The following is a 22,592-nucleotide window of genomic DNA, read 5'->3' as shown; positions in this document are numbered from 1 at the left end:
TGCAAGGCTTCGAGTTTACATCTGCAACTCCAACACGCCTATTTAAATATTGGTGAACTGCAAAAGCAATTTAATCAGTTCAAGCTGCAAGAATTACGCATTGTCGAGCAACTGTCGCGACATTAAATAAATAAACTTAAAGACTGGATCAAACCGATTTGCTGGTTATTAAAATGAAAGTGCGTGCGGGGGTGGGGGTGGGAGAGTGGAGGATAGAGCGGACGAGGGAAAGACACGGAGAGAAGTGAGAAAGTGCGTGGGGAAGTGGATGAGCAGGCTGCCGGCAGATGATTGAGGAGACTGGAAAGGGTACAGAGGGTATTGAGTGAGGTGCGGGCAGAGAATGGAGTGGTGCAGGGTGCAGATGACAGCAGTGTTGAGGAGTGGGGTGTGAAGGAAGGTGAGTCGTTTCCAGGGTGGTGTTGGCGAAGAGGAGCACGTGGAGTAGCGGCGCTGTCTCTGTCTGGATGTGTGTTTTGATGGGGGGGGGGGGGGGAGGGGGGAGACACAGTATCAGGCAGCGCTATCTCAGGCTGTTCCTCACTGCTCTCTCTCTCTCTCTCTCTCTCCCTGCTTGCACTGACACGCAGCATCATTCGGCGTCATTGAAAGTGCCCAGTCTTTCAGTACATTCCCTGCAGCCGTTGACTGAGCACACTGACCCAGCAAAAGCCGAGTGAGCAGCTGATCTGGAGACTGGTGGCGACACCCTGGGTACGAAGCTGTATTGAGAGAAAAGAGAGGGGAGAGTGAGAGCAGTCAACATGAGAATATTTCAGTTCTCTGCCACTTTCATCCTGTCCATCAGCCTGACTATCCTCCAGCTCGCCCAAGGTAAGTTTATTCACACACCTGAATAACACAGCCTAAAGGGAACTGTTTGAACGTCTGTCTCTGTGTACCTCTACCTGTGATTGTTTCGATTTTAGGACTTCCTGCAAACAGTCTGTGAAAATAAACTGCCAAGATAAACCTTTCTGACGGTAGCACTTTTTGTGCACGCTGTTCGGCACAAACATCATTTCAAGGTTTCTGTTTGGATATTTTAAAAGGAAAGCGATGTTAGAGGCTTTCTGCTGTGCTGGGACAGGGTTAAGAGGGGAAGAGGTGTGTATGTCTTTCTTCTGTTGTCTAAACCTCACCGTCTCGGGACGTCATTTATCGCTGATCGCACGAAATATGCAGTTTGTATGACATTGCTGGGCCCCGGGAAAGTTTTAACCCTTCTCCATCCTGTGAGTGAAAGATTCCGAGACCAAAATAAGCCCCACTTTCCTTGTTTTCCCCCTCTGTTCTCCATCTCCGGCCGGAAAGAAGCAAGGGGGAAAGGGAGAGTGGTACCTTGTTCGCTTTATTTTGTGATGGTCTGATTATTCCCTCCGCCCGGCTTGGGAACTGGGTACTGTTTGTAGGGAACAAGCCGCAGCTGTTTGTTGAGAAGATCTTGCGAATGGGGAGTGGTACATGAGCTATTCGTGAGAGATAATAAGGGACGCGAGCAAAGTGCTGATCAGATCGGGACGTTGACATTGCCCAAGCATTGATCCTGTGTGTGTGTTGCTTCTCTAACCCTAAGCGGAGATGAACCTTTTCCTTTTGTAAACTGTAACTGATCTCCTCCAATCCACCCTAACATGATGGATCCTGGTGGGAAACTTTAATGAAATGTGTCATTTTAAGCCTGTCCCCTATCCGCCCTTTGTTAACCACGCTCCCTTTTTATTTTCGGTCTGTAACTCCGGACTCGCTGGGTCCCTACTAAATTAGGGTTTAGTCCGGTATTTTATTTTTTGTTTCGACTAGTCCCGTCTGGGCCAGGTAAGTCTTTTCTTTTTGTTTTTAAACGAATACAATTGCAACTGTTTAATCGCTCTGCTGGAAGATTCAGTGAGCCCCGCGGAAGGTATTTGCTGATCTCTCTCTCTATCTTTGGAGGACAAAGCTAAGAGAAATGTGGACTGCGTCAGTGGGAGCCAGTGAGACGGTCTGTCCACTTAGCTCCACACTCACTCTACTCCGCCCCGTTCATCACAAGAGCCTCAGGAAAGGCTATAGGAACACGGAGCGACCCCAGTCCATCAGTCAGCCTCCCCCATCGCCAGCACGGTCTGAGACAGGCACACACACACAGAAACGAGAGGGCGCAACCTGAATGCCTAGCGTTTACTCTCGAGCAGAATCGAAACAACTCCCCATGCCGTCTGCCACATGATGCTATTTCCCCAAATGTTCCTTCAAACCAAGAGGAACAAAATATCCCCAAAGCGCAGGGGACAGGATCCGCTTTCAGCATCGATTTGCCCTGCTCAGCTTCTCCGGCTGATAACAGAATGCCCCCTGTAGACACAAAGGCGACTGAAGCCACCCCTTTGAACAGCGAGGCTTTTCCGTCCTGACGTCCCCCACTGTTTAATCTCTGATACTGAAATAAAATGCGCTTTACTCCATAAACGATAGAACGAACGATTTCCCCCTGAACCCCCTTCGCTGATCCGATTCAGCCGATTATGTTGTTGATGACTCGCTTTCTCGTGGAAGTACCATTTGAGGCGCGATAAAATCCGAATAATTTAATGTCGACTGTCAAACCTTCGGAATTACACCGACACCCAGAGCCCTGTCATCAAACTGAATATTTTATCACCTTGTAAATGATTAATCACAATGCTGCTTGAAAACGCACGCTGCCGCTGTACGTTTGTGTTCCTACACAGCATGCATGCTTGTTTTTAGAACTTATTTTTGGGCAGGTTTTAACTGAATTCTCGTCTTTCTTTTTCCCAGTCAAGTTTAAAAAAAGGTATCAGAGCTCCTCTGTAGAAGATAAATGATTAAGATGAAGTGCACTAGTCGTGTTGAATTTAGGGATCAGGTGTTTATTGGGTAATTAAAATCATCTAAAACAAAACCAGTCTTTTAAAAAAAGTTAGCTGTTTCATTAAAACTACCTATTGATGGAGTAGATTTGAAAATATATTTTATAATTTAGGGCTTCAAATAGTAATTAAAAATATCAAAGCCCCGTAACTGTTAATATAAGGGCGTATCCATTGTACAGAGCAGGTGATTCATAACAAATCCTCTGTGATCCTACTTCCCTTTGTATCTTTACGACCGCGAAAAAATATATCTGACTGACTTCTTTTAATCTCGATTCTGTTTTCTTTTCTGTCGTGGTAATACTTAATTCCTCCCTGTTGCAGTCCCTTTCTGATTCACACCTTAACTGTGCCAAATTTCTTTGAAAGGGACCTTCTGAAGAAAATATTCTTTGTACCAATGAGATGAAGTGCACAAATAAGACTGTCTAATATTATTATGCTACCTACACTCACATGGCAATTTGCAAAATATAATTGGACGCGACAGGACCAGTCATGGGTACTTTTGTGGGTATTTACCAAGTTATTGAAAATGTGCAGCATGGTTTGAAATGGTTTTGCAATGCACTCTATATATTATCAATATTATGAATATTGGGTAAAAATTCCATAAGGGATCTATTTACTTCAAAATTACTTGCCATTTTTAAGTGTGCACATTTAACGTTCCTTGAAAAAGTAATGTAGCTCCACAATGGAGACGTTTATAGATTGCTAGTTATAATTTCCCTTAGCTTAGTCCAATGATACAGATTGCTGATATTAGAATGCAAGCCAAGATCCATCAAGTCTTTGTGACTTGCTTCTGGGATCTTTGGGGATAATAGAGAATAAGGGCAAAACTGAACTCCAATTTAATTTATCACGCCTTGTATTCACCATTTGTGGAACAGATATTTTGAATTGGCCTGTTCAGGTGGTTTATTACAGATGTCTGGAACAGGTGGGACTTAAAATCAAGCCTTCTGGTCCAGAGTTAGGGAAACTACCATTGTTATAAGTAGCCCTACCAGGTGTGGAATATTAAATTACTGATAATTCATCACAGCTGTGACAAAGCAAGTGTATGGTGTTGGTAAAGCTTAAAATAGGGAGCATTTCTAAAATTCAACTTGCAGACATCTAAATCCTTTAGGGCTCAGCCAGCTATGGTATATCAACATAATGTGTTCAGAGAATGAGAATGCAGTTTGTGGTTTTGCTTCTCTCTGATTCTTCAAAATTCTGGCTGAAACAGTAATATATTTCTCATCTGATGCAAGGAGCCAGTTGGTGATGATCAGCAAACGGTTTCCTAAATGTTTAACTTGAAACTGTGAAATTTCATGAAGTCTGGAGCCTCTTTTGACTGCATATCAATATGTCCTGCTGACCATCTGCTGTCTGTCCAGCTGGTGGGACAAGACATAACCAGGTAATGGTAGTGGAAGAGTCCAGGATGTTGGCTGATGGACAGAATTCTGTGAGTAAAGCCAAATCAAGCTGTTGTTTGTCTAGTATGTGGGACAATTTCCAAATTGGCCAGAGTACGCTTATGTGAGTGAGGTGCAACTGGAGAGTCCACTGGATTGAATTTATCTAAGTCTTTTCCTGATATGAAACCTAAGTTATTGCCAGTATTGTCTACTTATTGTATGACTGGAGTCATGTGGAAGCCAAACGGATAGGGGTGGGTTATCTTCCTGAAGAATTACGCACGAATGAACTAGTTTGATTATTTAGTAATTCAGCAGCTGTCCTGCCTGTTTTTCTGGTGTGAGCTAACAAATTACTGGGTTTATTTAATTCAGTTCTCACAGCTGGCCATATGGTGTAATTTGAAATAGAGTTCTGAATTACTTGTTCAGTACTGTAAACAGTGTCAAAGTGTGGTGCTGGAAAAGCTCAGCAGGACAGGCAGCATCTGAGGAATATGGAGAGTTGACACTTCAAAGGGCTTATGCCCAAAACATAGACTCTCCTGTTTTGGATACTGCCTGACCTGCTGTGCTTTTCCTGCATCACACTTTTCAACACTGACTCTCCAGTATTTTCAGTCCTACTTTCTCCCAGTACTGAAAATACAAAGTTTAAACTAAATAAAGTGAGTTTTTAAGATCTAGTGTTTGAATGCATGTCCATCTTTCTTAAATTTCATTTGACAAAATTGAGATTCTTTTACTTTGTACATGCACATTATTGCTCAAATGTCCCAGTCCATTACAGTATAAGTATCTAGCATACATTCACTAAACTTTTAAAATTGCGGCTCAGACCTTTTACTAAACTCGAGACATCTGCAGAAGGACCAAATGAGCAAAACCTGTTTGCAACAGTACTCAAGTTGCACCCAAATTGTCACTCAGACATCTGAGATATGTTGACAGTTATGGTTGAGTCAGAAGGCTGTAGATTCAAGCACTAGTCACGTCAACCTTGCCCTCACCCACATTGTTGCTCTAGTCACTCTGATCACATCGACTAGCTGATACAGTGCATTATAGAAAGGATGTCATTCATTGCTACATCTGTCTATTCTGCATTAACTGAGGAATGACAAGATATTCTCTTGTGTTTTAACCAACATTATTCTCTTAATCACCAGCAGTGAGAGATTTTCTGATCTGTAATTTATTTGTTCTTTGTCTGCAAACTGCCTGCTATATAACAATAGTAACTGCATGTTAAAAATAATCCTTTGATTGTAAGGCATAGTTTAAGGATGCAATAATAAGCAGAATAAATGCATCTTTCTTTTCAAGGTCCTCTTTTGTGATAGGAAAATTAAATCTCCATTTCAATTTAACTTTTGGCATTTTAAAGGATCATACTTGCACCAGAACGAATGTAATTTTTAAAAATTGACATGTGGTTTCAAAACTGTCGATTATTGAACTCTCATTTCCCATAGTTTGTCCCATAAGATCTCTGGAAGATTGCCATAGTTGACATCACATTACATTTACTCTATAAATGACATTGTCTGTCCTGGTCTGTTAAATGACCGTCATGCAGTTCATCATTTGAAAGAGCTGGACGGACACATTATGAAGTGCATCATTCTCAGGTGCTTTTTCTTAAATTACCAAAGAGCGCACAGCAGACATTTTCCATTTTTTTCATTGAAACCCCATGGATCAATAATGTGTAAAACATGATTAAAGAATACCCATATCCTTCTATGACTGCTATATTTGAATGCCTTCCTGGGAGGCTGAGTCTTTTTATTAAAAAAAGTTTTAATATTCCAAAGTAATATGTCTCTGTTTACAATTGAATCAGAAGAATCATTTGAAATAATTCAAATCCTATGGTTGTTCTCACCAGTTTTCCATCTTGCATTTGCATTCATCCAGCCTTTGTTGTCTGTATCCTAATTTGCACACAAGGCAAGTCCTGGGACAATGTGGGCATACCTGGGCCTGAGGGTCTAAAGGACATACTATGCTCAAGTCAAGAGCAGAAGTGGAGGATAGGGATAGGAGGAACCTGTGATTACAGTTCCCCATCCCAGCACCAGGTTCTATTTGTACATCAACCTTGCCCTCACCAGCATTGTAACTAATTTGACAACATCATGATTGTGAAATTCTCATGCTTGTTTAAAAAACTCTTCCATGGAATTAACCCTGCCTGTCTGGAGTCCCACAGTCCTTCAAGAAATTGGCAATCATCTAATTCTAGCTTTTGACACCATGAATTTAATTACTCCATCACTGGTGGCCTTGCCTCCAGTTGCCAATGCCTGAAGACTGAGAATTTCCTCCCAAACCTTGTTTGTCCCAATCCTCTCCGTAAGATGCTTGCTAAAACCTACATCTTTGACCAAGTTTATGTTTATCTGTCCGAATATTTCCAGATGTAGCACAATATTAATTTTGAAGATTCCTATGAAATATCTTACCCTGGTTTACTCAGTTAAAGATGCCTTAAAAATATACATTGCCATGCAACATTTGTCACTTTTTAAGGTGAATCTGACAATTAGGAAGGGTATTTTGGCACTAATAAAGGCTCCAAAAAGTCGTAATTTGCACCAGAGGGGAGTGGCTGAAGCAAATGGTAGAGATGCATTTAAAGAGAAGCTTGACAAGCATACAAAGAGAAGGGAATAGATGGCTGTGATTGTGGATGTAGACCACTATAGATAGAAGGAAGCATGCATACATAACAAATATCAGTGTTGGCTTTTTGTGCTGGTAGGCCCTTTTTGTACCATTTATCCTATGTAATCCTAAATTTTAAAAAAAAAATCTGCTGCTACTTAATAACTTACAATTGCAAGGTTGAACTGATAACTAAGACCATATCTTAAGCAGCTGATGAGAAACTAGAGGAATTCATGATTTGAAACTGTACCATGACAGAAACTGTCATTCAATTTGCAGATTTAATTTGACAAAAATGCCCTCCTTAAAACTAAAGTACATATTAAGTTCTTAATATGTGCTCTGAAAAGTGAATAAAACATTTTATCAAGAAGAAATGTTAATTGATCAAGTTTATTAGCTCTAAGTGTGTGTCCACTGGAGAAAGCAAAATATGAATCCACTTAAAATACAAATAGAACATGTAAGGAATACCCAGCAGGTCAGACAGCATCTTCAGAAAGAAAGTGTTTCACATCTGTGACTTTGATAAGAATATGATAATGTTACAGAAGTAACAGGTTTTAAGGAAGTACAGAGACCTGGAAAGGGATTGGGGTTTGAAGGATAGGACAAAAAAATGATCTGTAAGGTGGAAAGCAGATGTGATTAAACAATGGCAGGGATAATGTATACACTTAATGGTAAGGTCCTATGGAGTGTTGCTGAACAAAGAGACCTTGGAGTGCGGGCTCATAGCTCCTTGAAAGTGGAGTCGCAGGTAGATAGGATAGTGAAGAAGGCGTTTGGTATGCTTTCCTTTATTGGTTAGAGTATTGAGTACAGGAGTTGGTTGGTCATGTTCCGGCTGTACAGGACATTGGTTAGGCCACTGTTGGCATATTGCATGCAATTCTGGTCTCCTTCCTATCGCAAAGATGTTGTGAAACTTGAAAGGGTTCAGAAAAGATTTACAAGGATGTTGCCATGGTTGGAGGATTTGAGCTATAGGGAGAGGCTGAACAGGCTGGGGCTGTTTTCTCTGAAGCGTCAGAGGCTGAGGGGTGACCTTATAGAGGTTTATAAAATTGAGGGGCATGGATAGCGTAAATAAGCAAAGTCTTTTCCCTGGGGTCGGGGAGTCCAGAACTAGAGGGCATAGGTGTAGGGTGAGAGGGAAAAGATATAAAAGAGACCTACGGGGCAACTTTTTCATGCAGAGAGTGGTACATGTATGGAATGAGCTGCCAGAGGAAGTGGTAGAGGCTGGTACAATTGCAACATTTAAGAGGCATTTGGATGAGTATATGAATAGGAAGGGTTTGGAGGGATATGGGCCGGGTGCTGGCAGGTGGGACTAGTTTGGGTTGGGATATCTGGTCGGCATGGATGGGGTGGACCGAAGGGTCTGTTTCCATGCTGTACATCTCTATGACTCTATGGTGTGGAATAGAAGGAGTGGTGATGAGAATATTAGACATATTAGCTGAGAGACGTCTCAAATGGCAACAGTAGAGCCATTCTTTGCTGCTTGATCCATTGTTTCAGCCTATTCCCATCCCTTGGTATTGATTTCTTCCTTTCTTAGTTCTTTTTATGCCCTCCCTAGTCCAATCTTTTCTGACCTCGTTCTATGATTTGTGATACACTCTACTACTTTTATAGTTTCCAATTTCCTAGCCCGAAACATCTTGTTTTCACTATGAACATCTGATGCCCCTGTACCCCCAATCTCTCTGGTATGACCTGCTGCTTCCTTGAATGTAGGTGTGATTATTCTCTATCAATTCTACAATCATCAGCCTGGAACTTGTTCTTAGATCAGATAACTTTGTTTTAAACCCTTCTCAGATTCCTAAATAAAATGTGTCTGTATAGGTCCTATTATGGGTCCTAGCTATATCAGCCTTTCATAGGCTAGGAGGAACATTCTTTGTTAAAGTCCATCTTCGTTCTATTTCCTCACCTCTTTTTTTTTTTGGTGCTCCTTCCTGCTGTCACTCTGAACTGGAAAATGTAGTCAGCTTTGCTTCATGTTTTCATCTTTCTTGTGCCTTCACATGGTCCATCCATATTTCTTTCCTTCCTTGACTTCTCCATTTACATCTCTCAGTGCAGATTGCAACCAATATTCACTATGATGCCACTATCTCCCATAGCTACCTTGATTACATTTTCTCCTTACCCTTTTCCAGAAAGAACTGTATTCATTCTTCTTAGCTCTCTTCTCTGTCTCTGTTCTGTCTATTTTGACAATGCTATTTTCCACAACAGCATTTCAGATAGCTTCTTCCTCAACCAAGGATTTCCATTCATCTTTGTTTACCATGACACTGCCTGACCTATTTCCTACACTTCTGCCCTCACTCCATCTTCACACTCCCGAACCACAAGTGCAAAAAAAAAACAGGCAAAAGAGTAAAACCTAGAAATGGTGGTACTGATCTGAACTCAAATTCTATACTAAAGTTTGAGAATAGTTCACACTAGTGTTGTCATTTCCAAATCTCATTTCTGTCACCTTCCACTCCAGCAGCTTCCACATCAAGAGATCATCCTCTTCCACTTCTACCATCATAATGCTATCACCAAATACACCTTTCCCTATCCTTTTCAGCATTGCACACAGTTCACTCCCTGACATAAGCCTACATTTTCCTCACACTCTAACTCACTCTCCCCACCCCCCCCCACCCCACCCAACCCCTCTATTTTCACAGTGCCTTCCCACATTAGTGCAAGAGAGGCAATATTTGCGGTTCCTGCTTTCCCAAGAACCAAGGCTCCTATCAGTTAAAACAGTGATTTACTTGAACTTCTTTCAACATATTGTATTCACTGTGCATAACATGGTCCCATCTACACCAGGGATAGCAAACCTAGATTGGCTGATTGCAAGATACTTCACACAGGTCACAGACATGACCCAGAGCTCCTGGTTGTTTGCCATCTTAATTCCCCACTACATTCTCACTCTAACCTTTTTGTTCTTAACTCCTGACATTGTTTCAGTGAAGCTAAATGGAGGCTTGCAGAACAGCACGTAATGTTCTGATTACACATTTCAAAACCTTTCAGATTCGATATTGAGTTCGGATTCTAAAAATTGCTCCCATATTTTTTAGGAAGCAAGTGACAGTAATCATTTTGCTGATTCCATTTACAGCTCCTCGAGGCCCATGTTTATTTTGGTGTCCGTTGACAGTGCAAGGGTGACAATGTTAAAAATACAGGGTCTTTGAAGTTTTTAGCTTGAACACCTTCAAAATTGATTGGAGAGCAAGTAGTACTAATTGGACTTTGAATTTAAAAACTGGAGCTTTCCCCCAGTGGAGAGTTGGCTCCTGGGTTGGGAAAGGATCCAGAGAGGAAATGGGGAAACTAATGTTTGTACTAAACCATAGATTTACAATAGAGCCCTCATAAATATCTGAAAATCTTTTGCTGCTTAATTCAGCATATGGATATCATTCTGTTAAGCAGCTCCACCATTCCATTTTTGATATCACTTCTGTATTTCAGCAATTGCAGGCCTTTCCATTTGTGTTTTTCTGTTGTTCCATAGTTTATAAAACCTCCTATACAACCCAACATTTTGACGTCTGAAGAAAGGTCATCAACATGAAATGTTAAACCATGTTTCTCTCTTCATGGGTGCTGCCTAATCTCCTGAGTATTTCCAATGTAGGTGGAGGTGGGTACTACATATATTGAAGGTTAAAGTGGAATCTTCTGATGAAGGGCTTTTGCTGGCAACATTGATTTTCCTGCTTGTCAGATGCTGCCTGACCTGCTGTGCTTGTCCAGCACCACTCTAATATCGACTCCCATTTCCAATGTATTTCAGGTTTCCAGCATTTGGAGATTTTATATGAATATATCTCACTGTTGAAAGTAGATCATTGGATTTTTTTTTACCTCTTTTGCCTCCTTTAATGTTGGTATTTTTGATTTTTAAAGAGCTGTCACTCACAGTAGTGAGTGCTTTCAATTTTACTGCAGATAACTTCATCCACCTCTGATTTATAGGAATAACAGAAAAAAGACCAGGCTTAAACATTAACCATGCTTATTAAGAACTTAGTGGCTAAAATTAATGTGATTAATTGAGTTTTGTACTGTTAAAAACGATTGCACAAAATGTTCGGGAAATCTGTTTTAAAGGCTAAGACTTGCCAGTAATGTTGGATTGCTTGGTGTAAAATAGAATTGTCTTTTCATTCAGAATCAGTGTGTCACATTTGATAAGTGGTAAAATTTAAAAACACAATAAGGCTAGTCCTTCAAGGATATTGAAGGAGATCCAATAAATCTATCATTAATGAAAGAGTAGCCGCATAACATAAGAATATCAAGAACAAATATAGATATAAATTTAAGTCTTGGAATTTACAGTTTTAAAGGCTACAGAGCCAAGAGGAAGAAAGGATGGTAGAACTAGGAAAAATGAAAGTGCAATGAAATCCTATCACTGTGCCCTTGTGACAAAGGGAAGCTAAGCAGGAAGGAACTTGTGTAGCTGAAATCAATAATGTTAATGCATACCATCATTATGTTTTGAGCTCAAGCTGGCACACAGCTGGATGACAATAAATGGCACAGTTATTGACTTGCCAAGGAGGCATTTAACTATCTATAATGTATTTTGTTGCCTTAATGTTAACTCTGGCATTGGTTTGAGTGATCAGTCTGATATAAATCATATTGTATTATGATTTGAAAAATGCACAATGTATCCACACTGTCTGCACATAAGTGCTTAGTAGTTAATGTAAATGACAATATTATCCCAAGTGGAAGTGTGTTTACATACTCAAAACCCCTCTTCTCCTCAGAGTTGGAAGGTACTATAGCATCAATCAGCACAAAACCTTCTTCCCTTGTGGCAGATCATAATACAGCAGAAGAAGCATGAGCTCTGACATAAAATACTGAGGAAGAAATTGGAAAGGAAGTGATTGATGAAGGAGGCAAGCAGGTGAAGGGCAGAGATCTAAAGTGCTCTTGGCTCATGTTAATTTCCAATAGAATTCTTTTTCAACAAAATGGACTGTGTTGAGCAGTTACTTGGCCCAATACCCATGGCAACACATGATGTCGTCTGCATGGGTGTATTCCATAGATCAGAGAACTGCACCAGTGCCCATTCTAGTCACACCCGCATATAGACACAATAAGGGCTTTTGGCATGAAGGCTAACACTCCTACAAGTGGAATGTTTTTTAAAAAAAACCAAGGTGCAGTTGAGAAATTTAAAACAGCGGGGGTTGTAGATAACCAAGACCTCCTAAAGATCTAATATTCAGCACTACAAAAGATCAGAGAGTTTTGTGAGGAGGTGGCTTCCAGCAATGGACAGAAACTCAGATGAATAGAAGCAGCTGAATGACAGTGATATCAGCAGCAATTCAAGAAAGCTCTGCATTTTCTTCAATAAATATTTCAGAAAGCAATGCAACTCAAGCAGATGATATTTCTAGCATTGATAGAACAGGGGTGTGTCTGTAGATGCAGGAAATCATGTTACATGATTGGTTTACTCTGATGGTATTTACCACTCCTTTTACTGATGATATAGATATTACAGTTGCAAGCACAGAGTACATGCCTGATGTGTACCTAATTATTACATGTATCTTTAAGTATATAAAATTATCTTTCACCATATTTTGTAATCTCTCATTACTTTACATCTAAACAGTATAGAGAAGATGAGTACAGAAAGATCAAATGTTTATTAAGTCTATTCCATTGCAAAATTTTGCAGCTAAGCATGATTATCTATCCTCAATTCTCATGACCTACCACTAGCCAGGCAATCTCCTGGGAATAATTTAAAATAAAATCAAAAAGTCTTCATAAATTCTTTTTTTTCTTTTAAATTTAGGAAATCCCCACAGGTACACTGATTAGAAATGTTTATTTTTGTGATTAAACAGATGTTCAGCTGCACGAATAAAATTTCCTGAGATTCTTTCTCAAATATTGTTTGTGTGGAGTTTGCATATTCTCCCCATGTCTGCGTCGGTTTCCTTCAAGTGCTTCGGTTTCCTCCCACAGTCCAAAGATTACTAGTTTGAGTTGGCCATGGTAAATTGCCTGTAGTGTCCAGGGTGTGCAAGCTTGGTAGGTTAGATGTGGTGAATGCTGGGTTATGGGGATAGGGGTGGGGATAGGTCTGCGTGGGATGGCTTTCAGATGGTCAGTGTAGATTCCATGGGCAAAATGGCCTCTACCTGCACTGTTGCAAATACTAACTACTAATTGTAATTACTAATTTAAAAGACTGCACTCTACAATATTGTGAGTTTGCATTGGTCCATGGCAGATTTCAAGTTTGTAATATGCAAGTTGACTTGAGTAGAAATTTGAACAAAGAGAAACACTTCTGCAAGCTATTATAGTTTACCACAGAGAGCCGTGAGGGCAGAGTCCTTGAGTATATTTAAGGCAGGTTTTCAGAACAGTAGTTATGGGGAAAGGGCAAGAAAGTAGATATGAGGAATGTCACATTCCATCTTGAATGGTGGAGGAGGATCGGGGGCAGGGGACTGAATGACCTACTCCTGTTTCTATTTCTTATGGTCCTGTGATCTAGCCTGGATTTTTGAGCCTGCCCAAAGCAGAAGGTATACTCCAATAAACTAGATGGATCCTAACAAAGTACTGGACAGCAATGCATTTGTACTTTTTGTTTTGATTATCTGGAGAATGCACCCTATTAGCTTTTGCAACAGACATTTGGTGTGGTTTGAAACATTTAAAACACATGCATAACAACACCTAATTACATCTCATTCTCTTACAACAGACTTTAGTTCAGAGGTGAAAGCATGAGTTTTGTTGACGGAACATATGTAGTTCTCAAAGCAAGAAATAAGTTGCATTAGTAACATTGTACTCAGGCAGAGTCAACATGGTTTGTGAAGGGGAAACTCTCATTCTCAAATTTAGAGGTATTTGATGCAACATGCAGTGTAAATAAAGGGGGACCAGTAGATGTAGTGCATTTGACTTCATGAAAGATATTTGATAGATGTGTAATAAATTTCTGTGTCAATATAACAGTGCAGGGTCTTGGGGATGATATTTTTGCATGGATGCATATCTAGCTAATGAACAGGCAATAAAGTTTCAGGACCTTGGATTGGCAAACTGTCGAGCTAGTCAAGTATCTCAGCTTCATTACTGGAGCATTAATGTGAACAATATTAATTACTTGGTTGAAAAATGAGTTGGGAAGGTCATATTAAAAAGGCTGTGAATGGACAACTTAAGTGTGTGGGCAAAAACTTGGAAGTATAATGCAGAAAACGAGATTCTCCACTTTAGAAGGAAAATCAAAAGGTATCGTATTATTTAAATGGAGAGAGACGGCAGCATGTTGTAGTACAGAGGGATCTGGATGAACTTGTACATGAATTATAAAAGATTCACATGCAGCCACAGTAAGAAAGGCAAATGGATTGTTAGCAATTAATACAAAGGGGACAAATATAAAAGTAGCAATGTCTTGATATAACTGTTCAGGATATTGGTGAGATCACATTTAAAGTACACTTCCAGGTCCGTTTACATTTGGAGAAACTGACTTATTGGAAGCAGGTCAAAGAAGTCTAACTTCAGTGATTCTTGTGGTGAAGGGGTTTGTCCTGTGATGAAAGATTGAGCCATTAGAATTTCAAAAAACGAGTGGTGATCTTACTGAAACATATAAAATTCTGAGGGGATTTGACATGATCAGCGCTAAGAGAATATTTCCTTGTATAGAGACTTCTGACACTAGAGGGAAATTTTCAAAGTAAGGTGTTTCCTATTTGAGATTGGGATGTGGAGGAATCTCTTCCTTCAAAGATTTTTCCCTCATCTTTGGAATTATCTTCCACAAAGGATATTTGATCCACAAGGGAGACAGAGGCAGCAAGATGGGTTAAGACCACAGTCAGATCAGCCAAGACCTTATTGAGTAGGCCTGATGAGGCTAAATGGCTTCTTCCTGTTCCTAATTCTTATGATCTTATGATAATTGAAGGAACATTGATCAGTTGTAGACCACGACACAAAACTGGGTAATGGGACCCACCTGAACCCCTCTGACTTCAGCTCGATTTTCCATGATTTGCTGTTGTTCATTGTGATGAAGCTTTTATCATGGAACTATTGTGAGACGTCTAACATACTGTTAGAGATCCTTCATCTTCAATAGGATCTACTGACCACTCAAAATCTGCAAAGAGTTGACTTAGCATCCTCTAAGTATGATTGCTGGAATTTCTGGTTTATCCACATATGTCGCACAATTGGTAGAGAATTGTTGGCATAAATACACTGTTGATAAGCTAGCACTTTACCTCTTCTCATCCAAAGAGCTGGACAATATTTTCCTGCAAATGAAAGCTTTACATGAATTCCTGATTGCATGATATTTACACATTGGTGAATTTCATTGACCTATTAGATTAGGCTCACACATACCTTTTATGCAGTAAAAGATGCCTTGTATCTTGTCAAAAGTTGTGAAATATCATCTGCTTCTGGTGCTATAGGAATGTCTGTTCTGTGTAGAAGTGTTTTGTGCAGGATGAAATAGGGCTTCAGAAAATATTATTGCACGACAGTAATGATCATAATGATCGGTTCTGAAGACTACCTCCGTTGTGGAATAGAAAATGAGCAGAATTCTGAGCTTCAGCGTTGCATTTTTAAAAACAAAAATCTTACTTTCATAGAACGGGGGCATTGTTAGGTCAGCCAGCATTTGTTACCCATCTCTAATGGCCCTTGGGAAGGTGGTGATGAGCCTGTTAGCACATTTCCAATACAACATTTAGTTTGAGCCTGACAATGACCATTTTCTGTGATCTTCAAGTTGTTTTAGCAGTGCATGTCAAGCTTTTCCTTGGGCTAGTTTGTTCTATGAGTCATGTGTCTAGTACTTTGCAGTGCTTCTTGGCAAATTCTACATCATCTGTGCATTATGCAATAACTGGCAATGCAGCTGCATCCATTTGTTAGTTTTGTAAATCTGCTGTACTAATCAGTGCTATTTTAAAATCTTCCTGCTCTTGATTAACACAAGTTTATAAATTCAAATTCTATTCTCTTTAGCACCCCTATTTTGCCTTTCTCTTCTACACCTCAAACACAATAAGTACATTTCCCATTTCTTTGAAATAAATTCTTCATGAAAACAATTGGTAAATTCTGTCACCATAAGAATGAAATGTTTAACAAAATCTCTTAGGGTCTTCTTGCGACATATATTGGAGTGAGTTTGTTGTGTTCTCTGTATTTGGAAGAGACAGATAAACAGACTGAATATTGTTTGCTCTCTGCTGCCCTCCTTGTTGAGGAGGTGTAAGTGAAGCTGTTAAATATTGGTTGCATGTAGCTGTGTATGTGCTCTTTTTCTTCTACACAAGAGAGGATGGGATAAGTTTTCTTTCACGATTCATTTGTGAAATTAAGAACAGGTGTCACTTTTTGGAATTTCTAAATTTGATTTTGAAGGAGTTTGAACAATTTAAAAGATTGTTCTGAGTGCCAACTATTTTCAAGTACACATTGAGCTGGAACAATAAGTAATTTGAACAATAATTATGAAAAATGGACAGTAAAGGCAAATTTGGTCATAATGGGAATTGAGCCAAAACAAAGAGGGCTGGTGTAATTACGTCCGAAATTTGCACATCTGGTTGAAAGTGAAGTGTTTTGGATTCTACTCTAGATTTCTTTTATATATAAAATTATTGAAAGCTTTGTCTGAGTTATCAGCACTGGTCCCTCAGATGGTGGACTTTAAATTTCTGTTTAGGAGGAATCCTATTGGAATAAATGATTTTGATTAGATGCTTATTTGCACAATTATGTCAAATGTCATGCATCTTTCCATTTGCTAACCAGCATTGTAGCTATCCCGCAGTACACTGTCCAGCATTGCAGGTACAGAATCATTAGAATTCTAAAATGGTTAAGGCATAGAGCACATTTTCTTAATCAAGAATGCTAAGGCTTTAAAGGAGTCATTCAACCAATATCATTTCCCCTTCTTTTCCTGTAGCCCTGCAAATATTTCCTTTTCAGATTTGCACATGCAAACAAGGAGTAAGAGTAGGCCACTTGGCTCTTCAATAAGATCATGGCTGATCTGATTTTGTTTGTGGAGTTTGGTGTTTGCTGGTCAGAATTGATATGGTGGGCTGAAGGCCCTTTTTCTATGCTGTTATGACATTGAGTGGATGGGTAAGTGTTTCTCTCACGATGAGTCAGGTTACTTTTGAGGTGTATCTAACCAATGTTGCCTGAAAGACACCAATAATATCGATAATATTGAAACCAATACCATATTGGACATTTATTATAGAGCTACTAAGATTGCATAAGAGTTGTATTCTGCAAAAGGAAGCAGTTGGCAAGTGAAACTGTTGTAAATTATGTTCTCAAATTAAAGAAACTCTTATTGTTGTGGGGATGATGCAATTTCAAACATCAACCTTAGGAACACCTTTCTAGGAAGTCTAAAGAACAATAAAATCCATGCTAAACTTTTAAACAAAGATATAAGAAGACACAGAAGCAAGCCAATGTTAAGGTCAGAACCATTTATATGGCAGGAAAGATAATTGCAAACTGTAAAGGAGATCTTTTTGAGCCAGCAGGGAGGTCAACTAGGTTGCTGCAAAATTTGAGCACAGTCTCAAAGTCAGAACTTTTTGATGGTACTGTTGCTATGATAGCCATCAATCACTAAAATGCATCCAATTCCAGCAAGTTGTAATGCCTGAGAAAATCTGTAATATCCAGACAGTAATTGAGTAAAAGTAATGGATAAAGCTCCAGCTGATAGTCATGCAGGAGCCACGGTGTGTCTAAAGCTAGTTCAGGAGTCCGACAATCTTCAAAAGTGCATGAGAGAAATTTAGAAACAGAAGTTGTTTTTATTGTGCAGGAAGCTCAAGAGTTGTCGTTCATCAGAGAACAAGACAAACAGGACTTGAAGATAAGCAGAAAGTAAAGGGCTGAGGATAAAATTCTAGCACCTGCAGTAGAAATGAAAATCAGAAATTCACAATCCATTTTCTTCATTGATACAACTGCAGCCTTGGAAGGAGAATACAAGCAGCCCTTAAGTCACATTCCCTGAAGCAAAACGAGAATGAAATTGACTACTTATTTCAATAACAGTATGCCAATGTAAGGTGAAGTTAGACTTGAGTGAGGTACAATAATGTATTATTTGCCATTATTAGTAGTAAGAGAGTACAACATCTCCCTGATGGAAAGGAATTGGGCTTGATATTTACAGTAGAAATCAGTAAGAATAAATGCGTCATTCAGTAAGTACTAAGAGTACAAAGTGAAGTTTAAACAAGGATGACCAAGGATGATAAAATTAAACACCACAAGTTTGTGGTCAAGATAAAAGACAATGTACAGCACAGTCTTCCAAGGCTTGGCTTGTACTTTATGAACAGTTAGAAACAATTGGCAAATAGCTGCTCACATTAGAGAGCATATAGTTAAACACAAGAACAGTATGGGTATGAGTATGTGTGAATGGCAAAGTGTGCTTTATGTTGGTTGATAGTTTGGGCAAGTAGATGTTGAGTCTATACTCATTACCACAAGTGCCAGAACAATTAAGGGTCTGAAAAGTTGCTTTAAAATTTGACATGTCAGAGGTGATGGTGTCAGCTTACATTCTAGGAGTTTGAAATTTTTGTGTACGAATAAATCAAACCCCCCTAGAGTACCACTATGTCACCCAGCACAGAATGGTTGTTGCACAAAGAAAGTACAGATTGTACAGAGATTTTTGCAGAAGTATTAAATACTTGGGTCATAATCTTAGGAATGGTAGGCCTAAGAATAATTTAGAATTGGGATAAGCAAGAATTTATTAACTCAAAGTCTAGTGAACCTATGGAATTCTCTACCACAGAAGTCTTTGGAGGCTAAGTCACAGAATATATTCAAGAAAGAGACACCATTTTTTTATTTTAAAAGCATAATTTCATATGGGGATAAAGTATGAATATGGCATTGGGGATCATTCAAGATTATATTGAATGGTAGAGCAGATTCAACGGGCCAAATGGCCTGCTCCCAATTTGTGACAATCAGGGCAGTATTTTGATGTTTGTTTACAAATAGGCAAGAGTTTTTGTTCTTTCAGAGTACCACAGTGTCTAGAACTGGTTGCTCACCTTTTGAGTTAGCATTTAAATGACCCCCTAAGGTAAACTTTAGTTTCCTTCAGCCAGATGTCAATTGAAAAGCAAGACATGAAACTTGAAGAATTGAGTACTAGGTAGTTTATATTTGACAGATATCTTGAACGAGCAGAGTAATGCAAATGAAAATTGATAGATACACAGACAGCAAAAGAGAAACACCAGATTGTTTCAAGATATGTGGGGAAGGAAAAAAAGGAAGTTCTTCTCATGATCACAGAATATGTACTGTACAGAAGGAAGTCATTTGGCCCACTTTTTTGTCTGTGCAAACTCTCCAAATGTCTGATTTATCTAATGCCGCATCATATCAAAAAGATGCCTATCCCCATAACCTTACACACTTTAGTTGAATAATTCTTTAAATCCCTCTTGAATGCCTTAATTAAACTTGCTGTGAAGTAGGGTACTTCAGCTCTCAATGAGACATTGCTAGAAAAGGTTTCTCTCTTTGTACGTCCATTTTGTTTCTTTTGGCAGTATTTTCCTCTTCTTTGTTTCTTGTCAAATGATGACATTTTTGTTGATGACAGTTAAGGATTTTTTGCCATGTAAATTACTCTGGAAATATTGGTCATGTCTGTTTTCATTGTAGTTACAGTAATAGATTTGCAACCTAATCTGCATTTTCAGGTATTATTCTTCATGTTAGTTTAGTCATACTTATTTGTCACAACTGGCAATGTGAAAAAAATGCCCGTATTTGTCCTGTTCACAAAAATTAGGAGAATTACACTATAGCCAGGTATCCCCCGACCAGTCTACTCTTGACTACAAGCAGTGTGATGGAAAGAGTCCTGACAGTGCTACCAAGCAGCACTTGCAAATGAATTACCTACTCACGACTGACTTCCAGTTGGAATCTGCCAGGACCACTCAGCAGATTGGTGCACGACACACTATTCCCATTGTTGTTCTTTGTTTCATTTTTTGTCTTTTACCTCTCCTAGACCCCTTCCTTTTGTCATCACTCTTCCTTTCACTTCTCCACTCTTTGCACTTTGCCGCATCAATTCCCTACTTTAATCCTTTAACTTTGCTATGCACTGCTCCTCTTTCCTTGCTATTCCAGGTTTGACTCCCTCTTAAGTAAGCCTACATATTCCCTCCTTGCCACTCTCAACATCATCCAAAGGGATCATTAAGGCACTCTGCATTGGCTCATTACAATCAGTTGCCCCATCGCATTTTATGATCAATATTCCCACCCATCGTGTCTGCTGTAGGTTAAACTTACCAATCTCCTTCCTGTCCAAATCAACCCTCCCACTGCTGACTCTGTGAACTCTGCTAGCGGATGCATACACATCCCCTTTGTGTGTCTACCTCCAGCATTTTGGTTCACTTTTGAACAAGTCCCTTATCATCTATTGATTAAATGTTGATGATTGCAGCATCATCGTGGTCTTAATCGAAAGTTGGCAGAGTGATAATGAATTTTTTCTTCTTTAATAAACTTCCTGGCCGAGCTGCAGTTTCTATCACTTGCTGTGCTAAGACTATTAGAGGTGATGTGGTGTATATATCACCCGATCACACCTCAGTCTCCTTCTTTTGAGTATTGCATTGATGTCTTATACAATCAGGCAGTGGTCTGTGAAAGGGAAATGCTGTCTGGCAAACTTACTGGAGTTTTTTTTTGAGGATATAATAAGCTGATGCTGCACACTGCACAATCATCAGAGAACTTTCCAACTTACAATAAAGCAACTGAAGGTGGTTGGGCCAAGGACATTATTCTGAGAATCTCCTGCTGTCATATTCTGGGACTAAGACAACTGAATCCAACAACAATGTTCATTTATGCAAGGTATGACTCCAGTCAATGGAGAGTTTTCTTCATGATTCACAATAACTTCAGTTTTATTCAGGCTCCTTGATGCTGCACTGGGTCAAATGTCACCTTGTTGTCAAGCCAGTCACACACACCTCACCTCTGCAATTCAGCTCTTTCATCTATGTTTAGACTAAGCTTATAATGAGGTCAAGAGGTTAGTGGCCCTGGTGGAACCCAAACTGAATGTCAGTGAGGAGGATATTGCTGAGTACAAATTTCACCTGACAGCACAGTTGATGACATTTTCCATCATCCTTCTGATGATTGAGAGTAGACTGGGGTGGTAATTGACCAGGTTGGATTTATTCTGCCTTTTTCGTAAGGGACATACCGAGGCAATTTTCCACATTATCCGACAGATGCCAGTGTTGTAGCTGTATTGGAACAATACAGGCATTAGGGTGTGAAATACATACAAAATTACAGAATATATGACTGGATATTTACAAATTGTGTGGTTGGCATTCTGAAACAGGACATTAATCCTGCATATCGCCTGGATAGTATTTTAAGTTGTCGAATTTAGACAATGTAGAACCTTTTTGATGGGAGTTAACACAAATGTCATTTTGTTTTGTTGCCAAGCAGCTATGTCTCAGAGAAATGGTTATACATAGAACATAGAACATAGAAAAATACAGCACAGTACAGGCCCTTTGGCCCTTGAAGTTGGCCGATCCAAGCCCACCTAACCTACACTAGCCCACTATCCTCCATATGCCTATCCAACGCCCGTTTAAATGCCCATAAAGAGGGAGAGTCCACCACTGTTACTGGCAGGGCATTCCATGAAATCACGACTCGCTGAGTAAAGAATATATCTGTATATGGCACATAGAGAAGTTAGTTAATTGCTTTGCCATTGATAAACTGGGTTTGTTCGTTTATATGCTGGCAAATATTTTTGGTGAAATTTTTTTTTACTAAAATAGAAAGTAACTCTGGAAGATGATATTGGTGGTTAGTAAATCCTATTCAACTACTGGTCTAAAATATAACATCAAAGATTTCCAACAAAAGGGGAGAGGTGAACAGATAGATGGCGATGAAGCCCAGAGTGAGAGAAATATGAAAGGGGCAGATAAACAAGGAGGTAATGATTGGCAGACTAGGACAGAAGAAAAACTGAACAAATGATAATAAGAACTTAAAGTAGGAGGGAAAGGCAAAACATACAATGTGATAATAAGCCTAGAAGTGGGTGAGAATGTGTGATGGTGCTAAAAGTACCCCATATCATTACAGGACTTGGTGTGGTGTGGGTAAAAAACATGGAAGGATGGAATCATTCTCTAAAGTTATAGAACATAGAACAATACAGCACAGACCTGTGAACTAATCTAAGCCCATCCCCCTACACTATCCCATCATCTTCCATGTGCTTATCCAAGGATTGTTTAAATCTCCCTAATGTGGCTGCGTTAACTACATTGGCAGGTAGGGCATTTCATGTCCTTACCACTCTGAGTAAAGAATCTGCCTCTGATATCTATCTGACGTACAAGCTGGACGTCATCAACCTAGGAAAAAGACTTTCACTGTCTACCCTATGATCATCTTGTATGTCGCTATC

General features: G+C 39.5%; 1 protein-coding gene across 4 annotated transcripts in view; it reads left to right on the top strand.

The window, feature by feature from the left end:
- Window positions 1-222: 222 nt before the first annotated feature.
- Window positions 223-22,592, top strand: part of edil3b (EGF-like repeats and discoidin I-like domains 3b) — a 206,760-nt gene continuing 184,390 nt past the window's right edge. For 2 of the 4 annotated variants that reach the window (XM_072582789.1, XM_072582776.1), the window contains exons 1-2: window positions 223-400; window positions 591-834. In XM_072582789.1, coding sequence (XP_072438890.1) covers window positions 765-834 — 70 coding nt within the window. In that variant the 5' untranslated portion in view covers window positions 223-400; window positions 591-764. The remainder of the gene's footprint in view (window positions 401-590; window positions 835-22,592) is intronic. The other 2 variants (XM_072582780.1, XM_072582766.1) reach the window with 2 other exon arrangements.

This window comes from Chiloscyllium punctatum, chromosome 2 (genome assembly GCF_047496795.1).
Source record: "Chiloscyllium punctatum isolate Juve2018m chromosome 2, sChiPun1.3, whole genome shotgun sequence".
Classification (NCBI taxonomy): Eukaryota; Metazoa; Chordata; class Chondrichthyes; order Orectolobiformes; family Hemiscylliidae; genus Chiloscyllium; species Chiloscyllium punctatum.
The sequence above is the reverse complement of the archived record's forward strand: the minus strand, read 5'-3'. Positions and strand labels throughout refer to the sequence as shown.